At 45.6% G+C, this 15,958-nt stretch overlaps 1 protein-coding gene across 1 annotated transcript in view; it reads right to left on the bottom strand.

The window, feature by feature from the left end:
* Positions 1-3,963: 3,963 nt before the first annotated feature.
* Positions 3,964-15,958, bottom strand: part of COG7 (component of oligomeric golgi complex 7) — a 28,543-nt gene continuing 16,548 nt past the window's right edge. Inside the window, exons 13-17 of the mRNA XM_067534100.1 lie at positions 15,663-15,803; positions 15,112-15,195; positions 13,056-13,170; positions 6,451-6,594; positions 3,964-4,482 (exon numbers count right to left, since the gene is read on the bottom strand). Coding sequence (XP_067390201.1) covers positions 4,316-4,482; positions 6,451-6,594; positions 13,056-13,170; positions 15,112-15,195; positions 15,663-15,803 — 651 coding nt within the window. The 3' untranslated portion in view covers positions 3,964-4,315. The remainder of the gene's footprint in view (positions 4,483-6,450; positions 6,595-13,055; positions 13,171-15,111; positions 15,196-15,662; positions 15,804-15,958) is intronic.

Genomic DNA, 15,958 nt, shown 5'->3' with positions numbered 1-15,958 from the left:
AGGAGCTGGGAGTGGTGGAGGCACAAATCTCTACCCCACACAAAAAGCGGGTAGTGTGGGGAAACAAGAGAGACGTGTTTAAATGTTATAAAAGCAGCAGGACCTGCAGGAGATAGTGCAGAGAGGGAGCCATGGGACTGTACAAGAGGGGAGAGATCAGAGGCTGATTTGACAGTCGTCAGCTTAGAGGTAGGGACCAAAATGCTGGAAACAGATACTGTTGCCAAGGAGAGCAGAGGCAAGAGAGAAGGTGGCAGAGACAGAGCCCTGAGAGGGGAGGAAGAGGAGCCACAAAACACACCAGTTCAGGGCAGTCAGCAGGAGCGGAGTGTCTGGGAAGTCCAAACGGCAGCAAACCCGGAGAAGAGGATGGTCTGTGAGTTCCAGAGAATGGATGTGCTGATCTGGATAGATGTTCAGTGGTGACTAGTGAGGGCAGAAACCGGACGGAAGTGAGTTAATGAGAAAACTGGAGTAGGGAAGATGGAGGTAACTGTCCCAAGGAGTCCGGCGGTTAGCCGGGGAAAGCTGCAGTCGTAGCTAGAGACAAAGGGAGGGTTTTATCCCAAATGGGGACAATAAAAGCAATTTTTGACAGGCTGAGGGAAAGAGCCGCAGGTGTGGGCTAAAGGAAGGGGAAGGGAGGAGAGAGGATGCGGGGAGGACAGTGGGCAGGAGAGATGTGTCATGGGGCAGGTGGAAGAGAACTGAGCCACTTGGATGAGTGGTTTGCGAAAGGTGAGGTTGCCCCCGCTGGACAATGTTGCCTCAAGTAGTTAGCAAGATGCTGGAAGGGGGGAAGGAAAATGTGGAGAAGAGCTGTCGGGTTGGAAGCTTAGGAGTTACCTAGGGAGGTGGAACAAGGATTATCGAGCAAGGAGAAGGAACCCCTCCCTTTATCCTGTATCCTCTACGCTTGCAGGAGACAGGACCTTGATCAAATCCTGGGTGTGCACACGCCAAGGGAGGCAAAACAATGTAACCCCCCAACAGTGAATGAACAGACCAGGAGATGGTTACTAGTCGCTCCGTGGCCTCAGAGGGAGTTGAGAACAAAACTTTGCAGAGCATCCCTGCGCTTAGGCAGGCAATAAGGAACAAACGAGGCCAAAGCTAATCAGAGACTGGAGATTCTCCAGTGCTCTCCACAAAGAGCGTCTTTCTTCAAGCTGAAAGGAGAGGCTGCATCATAAGACAAGTCCCATACACATGCCTGATGCCCAATTCCTAGCTGCCACCTCAGCTTCACTCTTACGCAAACGCTGCCGGATCAGCAAGGTCGTGGGCATTTACAACATACAGGCCCCTCACCGAGTACATGTTGAGGCCTTACCTGTTAGATGGACCTTAAAGGAACAATGAGGGGCCAATCTGCCTGAAAGAGAACCTCAAAGTACGAGCTGGAGCGTGTTGGAGGCCCAGTGCACTTTGAGTTGCCTGACCATTGTCTTACCAGCCTAGCATAGCTTCAGTTGCTTGCTTGGCTATTCTGTCCCCTGTAGCGTGACATCTTCCGGTTGGCAGAGATGAACAGGACTACCGAGTAGCCTGGCAGATGTCTCAGTTTCTGCACACCCAGGCACATAAGACGAAATACACAACGTGTGTGCTTGCAGCTGCACATAGATAACAGCGATGGGAACAACAACTTATCCTTGAACATCTGGGGGACACTCGTGGCCAAGGAGCATGTTTTTACTCCGCCCCTCCTATCACCAGATGTTTCTGATGAGCCCAATTATCATGGTGAGAATGGAATGTAGTTAAGGGTGAAAATCCAATGTAGGTAATAAGCATATATGATAATGAGTAGAGAGGTAATTAAGTGAAAGCTGTTTATGGAAGGGTATAAGAAGTTACCACTTAGACAAAGGGGTGCCCTCCATCAACACCCGACTCAGTGGGAGGTGCTGCCGGTCGGACCAGAGGCCACTGACTCCCTGGCGGGATCCCTGAAGAAAGCCATTCCTGTATACAGCCTTCTGAGTGACTGCTTAGCTCTCCAGGCGTAGTGAGTATAATATACTGGAGTTAATTTTAGGCTTTGTATTCAACTAGTGTATCTATAGAAAACCTTGCACATTAAACATTGATCTGCAAATCAGGCGTATCGTGTCTCACCGGTATTCACACTGATCATTAAGCATCCAGTATCAACAGAGAGAACAGGAGCTAGGATCACCAAGGTCTGCAACACTAGAATTCCTTCCTCCTTGCTATACACCAAAGCAGTTCAAGACTTGATTCCCCTGGCACAGCTGCAGGGGCATATTGAGATTTTGTTTCTGCTCCGGGACACCACTGAATCTGGTGCCTTATTACATAAAGCGAGGGGGTGTGTGTATTGCGGAGCTCAGCAACAGTCAGCCCCGGGTGTATCAATTACATTATTACAGTCTCAGCAGGTGGGGAATGCAAGAACAGCACTTCTGACCTAGCGCAGCCTTCCCTGTGCAACTCACCATCAGAACTGGCATCTCTGGAAGGACACAGCACCCCACCCTTGCTGAACTCCACTGACCGGAGCCACAACGCAGTAAAACGCAGCAGTGTGAAATATTGTTTAGCGAGAGGCCAATATGCCTAAAAGCCACTTGACTCCTTTATGTCTCTTCTGACTTCCTCCCATCTTGAGAGGTTTATATCTAGGTCTGCCACATGCTCTTTCCTGCACTGAAAGCTGCATGTGGAATGAGTGGTGCAGAGGTACAATAGACGCATGGCTGAAGAGCAGGTCCTAGTTACTGCTGCATACACATGGTCCAATGGGATTAAGCTGTCCTCATCTGCATGAAGGAGTCTGGCACAGAACCTCCAGAACTCCAGACGAGGAGATACCTGTGAAGATGATCTGCGATGAATGGGTGCCTCTCTGGCTGGGCATGTCAGCAAATCCAGAAAGGAATCTGCTGAGAACAGGAAAATGCTTCGCTTCCAGGTGGAAAAAGAGGGAGTGAGGACAAAGTGCTGGGGCAGGAGAGAAGAAAACTTTGCAGAAGAGAGGATTCATTTTTATTTTGTTGCATGCGCTGTACATGTGCGTGTTTAAAGTAGACACCAGATACAGGATACACTTGGCAATTCAGAGGAGGAAAGTTCACTGTAAAATAGACTATTCCATTCTGGTAACAGGGCAGTAAAATGTCAGTCTCTAACATCTTTCCGTCACTTTTATTGGGCTACTGCTGCCAGCAACCAAGAATCATAATCCCTTTCAGGTACAGTCTGTGCTTAGGATCAAGACACACCTGAATATTTGCATTCCGGATCAAGACTCCTCTCTTGCCAAAAAAAAAAAAAAATGTTTAAAGCAATGTTGCAAATGAAATATCAAATTCTTCAACACAGTAAGAGCATTAAAAAGAGGCAACCACAGTACTAGATCAAACTGATATAGGTATCTTGGAAAAGCAGTTTCGACTGACACTACCCTGGATTAAATGTTCCAGTGAAATTCATCTAGTACCAAAAAATCCACAAACCCTGGCATTTTAAATTTCTAAGACTTTTTTCATCCAAAAAAGATTCACAAAAGCTAGCCTTGCAGAGTTTCCCCCAATGGCATTTGTACCAACCATCCAGTGTGATCAGTTTATACTTTCCCTAAGTATCTCCTGAGGCTATGCCCAGGGAAGCGTTCCTAGATTAGATAAGACTTCTTGCAAAGACTCACACAGCACAGTTTCATCCATTTCACGAGAAGACAACAACACTGCTACATCCAATTCCTTAGAATTAACATAGCTTCAGAAGGAAGAAAACATTCATCTCCTGAGAAACAACCTACTAAACTGGTTTTGTTGTCAGGGCTTAGTTTGGTCCTGCTTTTTCTGCTAATTGCCAAGACACTACCTTCTTGAGATCGTGAATAATGAAAGACTTAAGCAATGGGCATTGCCTCCAGGTAGCAGAGTCCTCATTTCAGCTGATCCATGCTGCACATACCCTGTAATTTCAGTCACCATTTATTAGATTGCACTGAAAAAGCCAGTCATCTCATTGTCATGCGGCATGTACTCTCAAGCTAGCGTCAGAACGCTAGTCACAAGACAGCTATTGAGGTCATCCAGATGGCCACAGGGAAATGTAGTCATGAAGACGTTTTTCCTTTCCATTTCATCATTCAAATCACATGGAGAGCTCGCTCAACATTTCCAAACGAAAACATTTATTAAATGAGTCAAAAATCAATTCTCCTTTTCCCCAACCACCAGTCCCACCATCCTTGGTAAGTTTATGGGAGAAAAAAAATCAATGTAGGGAATTTAGGCTTTAGTCAACTGCTGCCCTTGTGGTGTTTTTCTAGGGCTCAGAGTTAATAGTCCAGGCTTCTCATGGTGGCAATGTTGCTGGCTAACCTGCGGGGCAAGCTTTTGGCTGTTTGCCTGTAGTCCTCTGGTTTGGTCTTCAACAGAGTGACAATGTTTTGTAGCGTCTTCAGTGGCTGAAGGCCAAGAGCATCCATCACATTTATCAGATAATCTACAAGAGTGAAGGGAAAATGCATTTCAACAGGCAGTGGTTACGATGCCAAAGTCCCCAAAGCAGAGCCACGTGAGAGAGACGCCGTCATGGCAATTCTGCCCGAGCACGGCAGCAGATACTCTGTCCGTCAGCACTGGCGCTGACTAATTCGCAGCGCTTGCAAAGCAGCTGGAATCTAGCTATGCTGCCTCACCTGAATTCTGGATCTTCAGTTACTGCTTTATGTGATCAATGGTTTTGGCCAGAGGAACGGGGCATGTGGTGCTACATTTCACTTCCTGGTGCACAGACTTCCTCTGAACCCACATCCTCAGAGCAGTCATGCCCCGCTCCGTCACCAATGACAGGGATAAAGAATCCAAATCACACCAGGAGACATGCTCAGAACCGCAATGATGGGGAATCTGCAGGGGGAGAAAGGCTATGGGGTAGGAAGGAGTCCCAACACAAAGCTTCATGGCCAATTCTTCAGTAACTGCAAGGGAATTAAGGATGGAGGGTAAGAGGGGCAGATGCTCAGTCTAACTGATCCAGTTCTTCTTTGGGCCTTCACACAACGCTGGGGAAAAGATTCCATGCCGGATTCTCAATTACAGCAAACATTTCCAGTGCAGCTGAGGTGGGAGGAGACAAAGGTGGTTCTAAACCATCTTTCTGCTTCCCAGTTCCACAGGCTGATGGGGTAAAATCATCTCCCAAAATAACGGAGCGTAGCCACAGGGCTGCTCGAACGTATGCAAGCTGGAATGGTTCCCTAGGGGGAGTTCCACCAGCCCAGGACCGTACTGTGCTCCAGCTCCATCCCCTTCACACCTCACACTGCTTCCCCTTCGTGTGCCATGGGGAAGGGGTAGAACAGGCCATATAAAGCTATTCCTGCACTGGGGGAATCGTCAGCTGCCTGTTTAAGGAGCAGCACAAAGGGGAATTAAGCAGGCTGAGGAGCTGGCCCTAAGATTTACTTTTAAAAAGGTGCTTTAGGGCTGATCTACTGCTAAGCACTCTGTAGGGCTCCTGGTTGATTTCTTCTACTTTAGCTGAGCAGCTCTCTACTGCTAGCTATCTAGAGAGAATGCAGCCCAGCTGAGGTAGAACGACGCAACCCAGAGCCTCCGAAATGACTCCATGGAGCACTTCCCAGTAGACTTAACAACACACACACACTGAGGTTGGACATACTGCTGAGCAGCAAACTTCTGACCCACCACAGAACACCAGTGACCGGCTCCACAGAGATCCAACCCTGCTTCCCTGGGTGGGAAGGTTTTCAGTTGCAACTGCAGAGCTTCAAAAGTGGGAGCTGTAAAATAGGGGTATCCAGCTTTCTCTGACAAGGAGCAGGAGACTCCTTTTCCTTGTATACTCACAGCAAAGAACCACTCAAACCACTTCCCCACACTGGATTATGGGATCACTCGGCAGGCACCAAAGGAAAAGACCCACATTGTGGTCATTTCGTTACAGGAGGTAACAGGAGAGGATTTGATCACTTCCCTGGACTGAAATCTTCTCCTCCTCTTTCCACCCCTCCACACTTGCTGGAAAGGCCCAGCTTCTCCCAGCGTCCAGCAGACAAGTCTTGCCAAAACAAAGCGGTCAGGGTTCTAACTCTGACCAGGTGGTTTATTTCCACAGCTTTGCTAGCTGACGTTTCACTCAGAGTTCGCTTGTGGCACTAAGGGCGTGTGCCAGACTGCAGCCCAACAGTGGAGAATGATCGGCTTGGAGACGGAAACACTTATCAGACATCTTAGCTTCCCCCTCTCCCCCAGTTAGCTGAAACTTCATTAAAAGCCTCAATATGCAAGACAAGGAGCAGCTTCTTTGTGAAGTGGAGTGCTCTTAACTCCCCCAGAACCCAGGAAGAACTGGTAGCAAACAGCACCTCTTGGGAGGTTATTGGCACACTGCAGGACTGGGCTCTGGGAGAAGCAGCTCGCTACACCATGCGTGTTCTGCACTTACCGATGTCCGTGGCAAGCTGCTTCGCTGAATGAAGGGTGAGCTCTGGAATCTGCAGGATCACTTCACAGTAGGTTTGCATTGTAGCTCTGGCGATGGAACCTAGCCAGTAGTCAGCCATGTTGTCCAGCTCAGGTAACTCATCACCTGAAAGAGAGTTCTCATTAGCCATCAGAACCCTTACTCGCCTGTTTGCTCGGTCTTAGCGGGGTATGACTTTTGTGTTAGTTGTTAAAAGAAAAAATAGCTTAATGTACAACACTTTAAGACACTGGAACTTAGACAGAAAGTGGTTCCTAGACTAATCTATGGGGGGGGGGGGGAGGAGGAGTGATTGGTGCCAGCTCTTTTCCTTGTTGGCAGCTGCTACCTTGCATTAAAATGTAGCTAAATATGCAACACTCTTTCTTCATGTTACTTGTCTTCGTTAAGCGTCCCCAGAGATGTGAGGCAATCATGCGCAGCAGTGGGCTGGGCTCCAGCCAGCACTTTCTCTCTAATTCGGACATGGTCCACCCCAGGAAGAGCCTCCAATGAGCAACAAAAGTCCCTGCAGAAAGTATGCATCCAATGCATCTTCTGTTCACTGCTGGCATAGGGTGACCAGATGTCCCGAAAAAATGTGACCTTTTGTCCCACGTCTGAGCCATTTGTCCGGATATTCAGGTAAAATTTAAAACTTAGTAATGAAATAGAAAATTAGTCAATTTGGGCTGTCCTGTTTGTTAAACCCTTTCCCAACTTCACTCTGTTATCTGCTGGGAATTTTGCTTTTTTGGGTAGTTTTCCGGTGTAACACAGTTTACCGTACGGCTATGCAGTTTACATTACAGTTCTGAACCACAGTGTGTACCGTAGCACAAACTACACTGGGAGCATAACAACACAGGTATGCATACAGAGACTGCGCAGGTCTTTTCAGTTGCTAGCTAACCATCTTCAGCCGAAAACCCTGACATGGCAACAGCAAGTGAGGGAGAGCCAACTACCAAAACACAAAAAAGACAGTGCAGATACAGGACAGAATGGGAAAATATTTACACTTGGGTTTGGAAATCCTACGAGCATGATTCAAGAGCCTTGTGTAAAGCAGGCAGGAAGGAATTTAGCATTTCCCATGGCGGTGAGTCCAATGTTAAGCATCATGGTGATTAAAAAAAAATCAAACGAAACACCAAGTCTGACAAGAGCAATACCCTGGTCTTGAATTTTTAAGCAAGACAAATAAATCCTTCAATACCCAGGTTATTGCTGCTGAGTTAGCTCAAGTGTACCACACTGGAGTCGATCAACACGCCTATCTCTTGTGTGACTGTGAACTTAAACTGGCACCGACTTTGTATCCAGATTCAAGGATTGCAAAGCACATCAGCTGTGGCTGGACTAAAGGGGAGGCACTGATCAAAAATGCGCCTCTCAACAAAATTTTTAAAAGACCTCAGCTAGCCAGAGGGTCCCTATTTCTCAGTTGCCACAGATGCATCTAACAGGGCACCATGACAACTTACCCCTTATCACTGAAATACTGGACACCCAGACACGGGGCCCAAGATAAACTGTTAGACTTCTATAAGCAAAACGAAGAGTCTGCAGAGGTAATAAGCAACATTTTACTTGAAAAACTTGCAACACACAAACTAGACCTGAACAAAGTGTCTTCCTACCGTGCTGATAATGCAAACATGAATTATGAAAAGTGACAATCAGTGACCAGAATTTAAAAAAACAAAACAAAATAGTATCTTGTCTGCAAACTGCCTGGCCCATGTTGTCCACAGCACCGTGAAACATGTTAGCAATACCCTGCAAATTGACCTTGAGACTCTGGTGATTAAGACATTCAATCATTTCAACAGTTTTGCTAAGAGAGTAGCAGCACTGAAGGATATGCCACTTCACTGCCCAAGATTTCAACACACTGGTTGAGTCTTTTCCCAGCTGTAAACAGGATTGTAAATATGTGGCAGACTGTTAAGAACTACTTTGTTTCCCCGGGCAGCAACAAGTGTCCAAAATCTCTATGGATGCCCTTCTCCAACATGGAAAATGGTGAAGAAGGTGAGGGGCCTAGCAAAGTTGAGATTCATCTGTTTTTCCTCCAGAATGTACTGAAATTCTTCAATGATACTGTGCTCTGGAAAATGAGAGCATGATGGCATACACTTCACATACCTTAAACGGCATGTGAAATGTATGCCATAATGAATAATCTGAGAATTAAACTTCAGCAACAGAAGAATGACAAATTCTTAGGCTCCAAAGTCGAAAATGCATTAACTGAGATGCTGCCTGTCTCTGCTGAATGTCTCCAGAAAGACTTCATGAAATTTTACCATGTGTTGATCCAATATCCGTAGAAATGGTTTGATTTTTTTGACAACTGGCTACTTGTTCAATACCCAATGCTTGAACATCAAAGTTAATAAGGAATTTGAATACAGGGATCTGTCTGAGGCTATGACCACTGTAAACCCACAGAAAAGAGTGGATCTTGATCAGTTCTATGATGAGTTCTGTATCATCAAAGACATCAACTCCAAGTTGCAACCTGGCAAATACTTAGCACTTGAGATCAGAGTTACCCAACTGAGAAACAAGGATGGTAGCACTGAATTCCTGAACATGACAAAGTTGATGTCATATGTGCTCAGTACACCAGTCAGCACTGCATACATAGAGCGTGTATTTTCAATCAAGAAAGTTGCATGGATTGATGTCTAGAATCAAAGCAGCACAGACTTAGTGCAGTACGAAACCCTTGTAAAAATGTATTTCCAGATGAGTTGCAAGGACTTCCACAGCTTTGTGATTGCCCAGAAACAAGTCATGATTATGGCAAAGTCGTCAAAGTGTGAGACTCACTGCTGGCACGTTTGACAGCTATGCAAATTGTAAAGTTGGTTTATTTACTGAATAAAAAAACCACATCCTTTATCTGTGTTGTTTTGTTCGGTGTAGAAATAAATCTGTATGTTTAAATATGGATTATAACTACTCAGCATTAATTACCATTTTAAAGGAGTTTTAATGTGTAATTATACCTTGGTGAGTTATCAAATGAGAATGAGATAATAAAGATAATAAGATCAAACCAGTTTTTAATTAATACAATAGGTTAATTATCAATTTACGTCTATAGTATATTGCTTTAGCGATGTTATATTGTAATTGTTGAGGTTATGCATATACCATTATTATTAATACCAATGTTGTTTTACATGTTTATGTATGATATGGTATGTCACCCCACCCCGCCCCCATGTGTCTAAATAATTCACTGTTGCAATCTGATCACCCTAGCTACGGGTGAGATGTTTTAAAAGCTAATAAAACGCTTTAAAAAAACATGCAAATACTTTAATGAGACAAAATCATTAACATCAAACGCTAAACCATACATTGTATTCTCAGCAAGCAACAAGAGGAAAAAGAGCAGAATTATCAGACACAAATGAACACGATTTGTTGTAGAAGAGTGAACACGGCTTTTTTATAAAGGGAAATCATGCCTCACCAATCTATTAGAATTCTTTGAGGGAGTCAACAAACATGTGGACAAAGTGATCCCAGTGGATATAGTGTACTTGGACTTCCAGAAAAACTTTAACAAGGTCCCTGCCCAAAGGCTCTTAAGCAAAGTAAGCCGCCATGGGATAAAAGGAAAGGTCCTCTCATGGATCAATAACTGGTTAAAAGACAGGAAATAAAGAGTAAGAATTAATGGTCGGTATTCAGAATGGAGAGAGAGATAAATAGCGGTTGTCCCCCAGGGGTCTGTACTGAGACCAGTGCTGTTCAACATATTCATAAATTATCTGGTAAAAGGGATAAACAGTGAGGTGGCAAAATTTGCAGAGGATACAAAACTATCAAGATAGTTAAGTCCAAAGTAGACTGTGAAGAGTTACAAAGGGATCTCACAAAACTGGGTGACTGGGCAATAAAATGGCAGATGAAATTCACTGTTAAACGTAAAGTAATGAACATTGGAAAATGTAATCCCAACTATCCATACAAAAATGATGGGGTCTAAATTAGCTGTTACTGCTCAAGAAAGACTTGTCATCACTGTGGCTAGTTCTCTGCAAACATCCGCTCAATGTGCAGCAGCAGACAAGAAATAGAACAGAGGGTTAGACGCCGTTAGGGAAGGGATAGACGATAAGACAGAAATTACCATAACGCCACTATATAAATCCATGGTACACCCACGTCTTGAATCCTGCATGCAGCTCTGGTTGCCCCATCTCAAAAAAGATACATTGGAATTGGAAAAAGTAGAGAGATAAGCAACAGAAACGATGGACGGTATGGAATTGCTTCCATATGAGGAAAGATTTATAATTTTCAGCTTGGAAAAGAGACCACTAAGGGGAGATATAATCGAGGTCTATAAAATCATGACTGGTGCGGAGAAAGTGAATAAGGAAGTGTTATTTACTCCTTCACATAACACAAGAACAAGAGATCACCAGGTGAAATTAATAAGCGGCAGGTTTAAAATAAACAAAAGGAAGTATATTTCTTCACATAACATTCAGTCAACCTGTGGAACTAATTGCCAGGAAATGTTGTGAAGGCCAAAATTGTAACTGGGCTCAAAAAAGAATGAGAAGTTCATGGAGAATAAGTCAAGGATGCAATCCCATGCTCTGGGTGTCCCTAAACCTCCAACTACCAGAAGCTGAGAGTGGACGACCAGGGATGGATCATTTGATCACCTTGTTCTGTTCATTCCCTTAGAAGCACCTGGCATTGGCCACTGTTGGAAGACAGGATGTTGGGCTAGATGGGCCATTGGTCTGACTGAGTGTGGCCGTTCTTATGAAGAACACAGATATCAAGCCATACACTGTTTCAATTGTCAGTGAAAACAAATATCAAGAAGAGATTAAACACTGCAGACCTCTTTACAATTTAACACTAAGGAGATGGAATGAGGAATTCAAGTTACAGGTGTTTTCCTTCAGCTCTCACCGAGGTCTGCGTGATCTGACCAGCAACAGCAGAAGGAAGAGCCCTTGATAATCCTTAATTATGCCAATCTGGTACAAGGTACAACTGCTCGGCAATGCAGCCCATCACCACAATATCACAAGCCCTGCGTTTCATAGTTGGGAATGCACATATCTGCATTGGCACCCATTTCAGATGAGCAGCTATTCAGGCCAGCTTCTCATGCCATGTCAGGATACAAGCACAGAGGTAACAGAATTGAGGGACAGATCAGTGGGGAGCATTAAACCCAAAAGCCTCATTTGAGAGGTTTTTGAGAAACAAAGAAGAGCCAAGATGTTGAGCGCACAGGAGCCTCATTCTGGCCACCTGCAAGGTTCTGAAGAGGACTACTGATAAGCAGTGAGTAAATGGTTTCCTTGAAAACACCACTCACCTTCATCACACTCAGGCAGGACCCATCTGCTTCAGCCAGCCACATACCAACAGCTTACAGCTGTGTGGATGCACAAAAGCCAGGGCAGCACCAGGAGTCTCAGGAACAGGGGAAGAGAGGGGAGTAGGGAGAAGGTGAGAGCATGTGACAGGATGCCACAAGCTTATTTAACAGTCAACCCCAGAGCAGGGTTATGGGCCAGAAGACAAGAGAGGGGACGGTCTCGGACAGGCTGTGTACTGATGTTACTCAGAAGAGACTCAACCAAAGTGATGAGCTTGTTTAAGTGTGACCCTCCCTGGCCTCATTTAATACTGTAATTAATCATCATTCTTGGTACTCAGGTAGTGCTGTTCACTCATGCAGCACAAGGCACTTTACAAAGCTGAGGAAGAAGTAGTGTTGTCCCCGTTTTACAGATGCAGTGACTGAAGCAACTTGCACAAGGTTGCACAATGAGTTAGTGGCTGAGCTAGGAATGGAACATTGGTTTCCTGCTTCCCCCAGTATCATCTCTCTACTTTTGTGTCTGTTTTGTGCTACTTATGTATGGTGTTATAGTGCTCAAAGCAGATGATCTTTAAATAACTAGGAAGATGATCCAAACAGCTTGGCTATGGACAGTGTTCCCATCAAACTTCAGGGGTTTGGTGCCAGCCAGCGATCAGTGCTCACGATGGACACTTCCACACTGACAACACAGCTCTGAGAGGTTTCCATGGCTTTGACACAAATAACAAAGACAGAGTTAGGAATAAATGAACACGTCAAGTGCAGCTACCATAGTGATTCAACTCTACACCCAAAAGTAACCGCTCAGCATTTCACAGGAACTCACACTGATCATGAGAAAGTTCCTAGAGCACCAAATAATGCATTGGCACGTTAACAGGCTCTCATCTCTTCAATCGCACACATACCCCCCATGTTATGGAGGCTCGGCCCCGCTTCAGAGCAACTTCCCCCAATACAGACATCAGCACAGCTTGAGCTAAAGCTTCTGGTTGCAGTGAAGATGCAGAACCTTTCCTTATTAACTAGGGCCTCCTCGGGAGTATTAGTGAGGGACAATTAGAAGGCACTACACAGTTCTGCAGTAAGGTACCACATCAGCAGGGAAATCAAGCTCAAATGGCCTCAACCCCACAACTCATCTTTGCAATGCTAAAAACACATGCTTTCCCCCAGACACCGCAGTGAATCCGTCTTGTCCTACCTCGCTCTGGCGGATACGGCAGTTTTCCAGCATGTAATGCTAGCTCCAAAGCAGAATCTTCCTGAGTAACAAACGGCTCGAGATGAAGTGGGAGAGACATGATATACTGTCCAATCTAAGATAAAAACGAAGGTCTGTAAGCGTGACACTGAGTTATTAAGATTTGTGCATTAAGAGGGCACTTCACTGCCTGGGACACAATTAGAGAGGAATTCCCATCTACAAGGTCTGAACACTGAACGGGACAGCAGCTCACTGACATACACCACCACAGTGAGTGAACTCCATCTCTCACTGACCATTAATTCCCTTTTTACAAACAAAGTTTATTTTCCAAGAGGTCAAGGCCCAGTTATAGGAGCAACCCTGGCAAGAAAACCCTGTAGAGAGATTCACAGAAATAATTACATCCTTGACCCCTGCAGGAGTTACTGGCGATTCATTTTCTATACAGGAATCTAACAGCCAGCTCGGAGTGAAATCAGGGAACAGGAGCTTAAGGCTCGTGTTACACTAGAATACCTTTTTAAATGACACTTCTTGTCTTTTGGCCATGCAGCAGCTTGGTTGTGAGGCCACCTGAGGAGAGTCTTAGTCGGTCTCAATCTGTACATCGCACTCCCCTCTCAATCACAGGTTAAAGAGGGGCTTGGAAATCTGAACAAAGTCCCAGGAGCCCTTCCTGGCCCCAGAAAGGCTCAAATTCCCTTTGATTTCCTTACAGAACGTGACCCTAATTGATGCCCTGATGTGCTTGATTTTAAAATTGCACTCACCTGCTGCCAAACATAGCCGGCACTCTCACCAATCCCACCAGGCCCCCTCTCAGGCACGCTGCAGCAGCAGCCTGGCTACAAGCATTTGGTGGCTGGGTGTCCCCTCTTGTTTTTCTGCTACACTGCCCAGGAACCTCATGTGGTAACAGAAGCCTCCCAGATGGCTGAAGCTAGAAATAAGTGGGAAACTACCCCCAAAGCTCAGCAGACCACCAACTCTTGGCATCTACATGCGGTGGGGAGAGGCTGCTTACGGAATGCCAACAGCAGAAATGAACTGACTATGGTCCTATGGGCTCAGATCCTCCCCTCGGCTGCACACCTGGGGCTCATCCCACAGGGGCTATTCCTTATGCACATCCGAGAGCGAGACATGCAGAATGAGAGCAGCACATCACAGTGAAGAGTGGACATCCTCCTGTTTGTCAAATTACACTTGGGGTCGAGTGAGCAATCAGCAGCCGATATGTCAGTACAATTCCCCTGAGTATCGGACTGATCTTTGCGCACTGGCACAGGCTTCAGAACCCCGTCCCCTGTCCCATTTAGAGGCGATAACGAGAAACAGCAGTTGGAAGAGATTAGAGAGCAATACTCAACCCTCCCTTGGTGAGCAAGGAGTAAACAGATATAGCCAGCAGGGCCAAACAGCAAGAACTGTCCAGCTAGGTTCACATCCCCCATTCACTCTTGGCATCCCAGCATGACTGGAAGATTATCTCTGCAGCAGAAAGGGAGACTGGAGAGGCTACCAGGTACTGACAGGGAAAAAGAGAGCAAGCTCGTTTTAAGTTAAAAAATGACATCACCCCAGCCTGCAGCTGGGGCTCCAGCCTTGTGCTCTGTGTGATTACTCTGCTCTCTGAGTTAGCCTCTCCAAAAGCTGCATTACTGGAGAAATGCTGAAAGATGCGTTTTCGATAGCTCCAACTAGTAAGCAGAGTGGGCCGAGGACTGCAGCAGCGTAACCCACCGCAGTACAAGTGTTAACACATCGTGTAACACAACTCTAAATAGAGAAGTCATTTTTCACCACCTTCCCTGGGCTCTCCAGAAACCGCAGGGCTTTCCTGGCACCCGTTACCCTAGATCCTGTTCCAACAATTGTCTAAAATCCTCAGAGTGCTGTACAGAAATCCCAGGTGTGGGATCTGGACCAACAAAATAACAACTCCTGCCCTCATACAATGAGCTCAAAATTGAACAAAAATAGTGACAGTCAAATTACACAGTCCCTTGAAATTCGATCATTTCTAGAAACTATCACTACATGCGCTTACGTTGCTGATGTACTCCAGAGGAGTCAGACTGAAGTTTGGCAGGTCTTCTGTTAATGTCTCACCAATGCCACCTGAGCTCCAGCCCTAGGAAGGAATAAAGCAAAGAACCAATCAAAGCTCTCTTCAGTCAGCGTGAGTAGCCACCACAAAGAAAGGATGTGGGGTCACAAACGTAACAGTGACCATGATTGCCAGTGGACTCTTAAATAAACTAAAAACTGCTAAGGAAAGACCCCCACCTCTAAAACACTCCCCACACTTCCTTGTACATAGGTCGAAAGTAATTCTTTTCACAGAAACAGTGGAATCCTGTAGACACAAATCCCAGCAGGTAATGCAATAGAGACAGGTCAGTCAGGGCTCTCCACGGAAGCAAGAGCACCATTCACAGAAGAAAGTTTAACATCTGAGAAAACAAAGCTGTGAGGGTATCCAAGATAGATGGGAGATGAGGGCTTACTAGTCCCAGGCTCCCATAAAATGTGGAAGGACATCCATGCCATGTTTCCCACTAGCTATGCTGGATCAGTGGAATCAAAAAGTGGACTTACCTCCATCCTGGAAATCAGTAAGAGCTGCTGTTTGATTCGAAGAAAAACAGAGTCGAAAGCCAACTGGTGTGCTAGCTGGTTGAGGTGGGTAAGGGCAGATCGAGATGCAGACAACAGGTTGTGGTTACTCGTACCTTTCTCCTAACACAGAAAGAAAGGGTTACATACAGACGCCACTAAGCTGATCATAGGAGGATCATATTACAAAGAAAGGTTTTGATTGTGCTCACCATACAGGATCCTTGCACCACAAGGGCCAGGCCCATTAGCACTGGAGAGCACTGCCTCCCCTTTCT

This window comes from Emydura macquarii, unplaced genomic scaffold, assembly GCF_026122565.2.
Source record: "Emydura macquarii macquarii isolate MOO-44397 ecotype Brisbane River unplaced genomic scaffold, CSIRO-AGI_Emac_v2 contig_3390, whole genome shotgun sequence".
NCBI classification, from domain to species: domain Eukaryota; kingdom Metazoa; phylum Chordata; order Testudines; family Chelidae; genus Emydura; species Emydura macquarii.
This window is presented reverse-complemented; position numbering and strand designations above follow the sequence as displayed.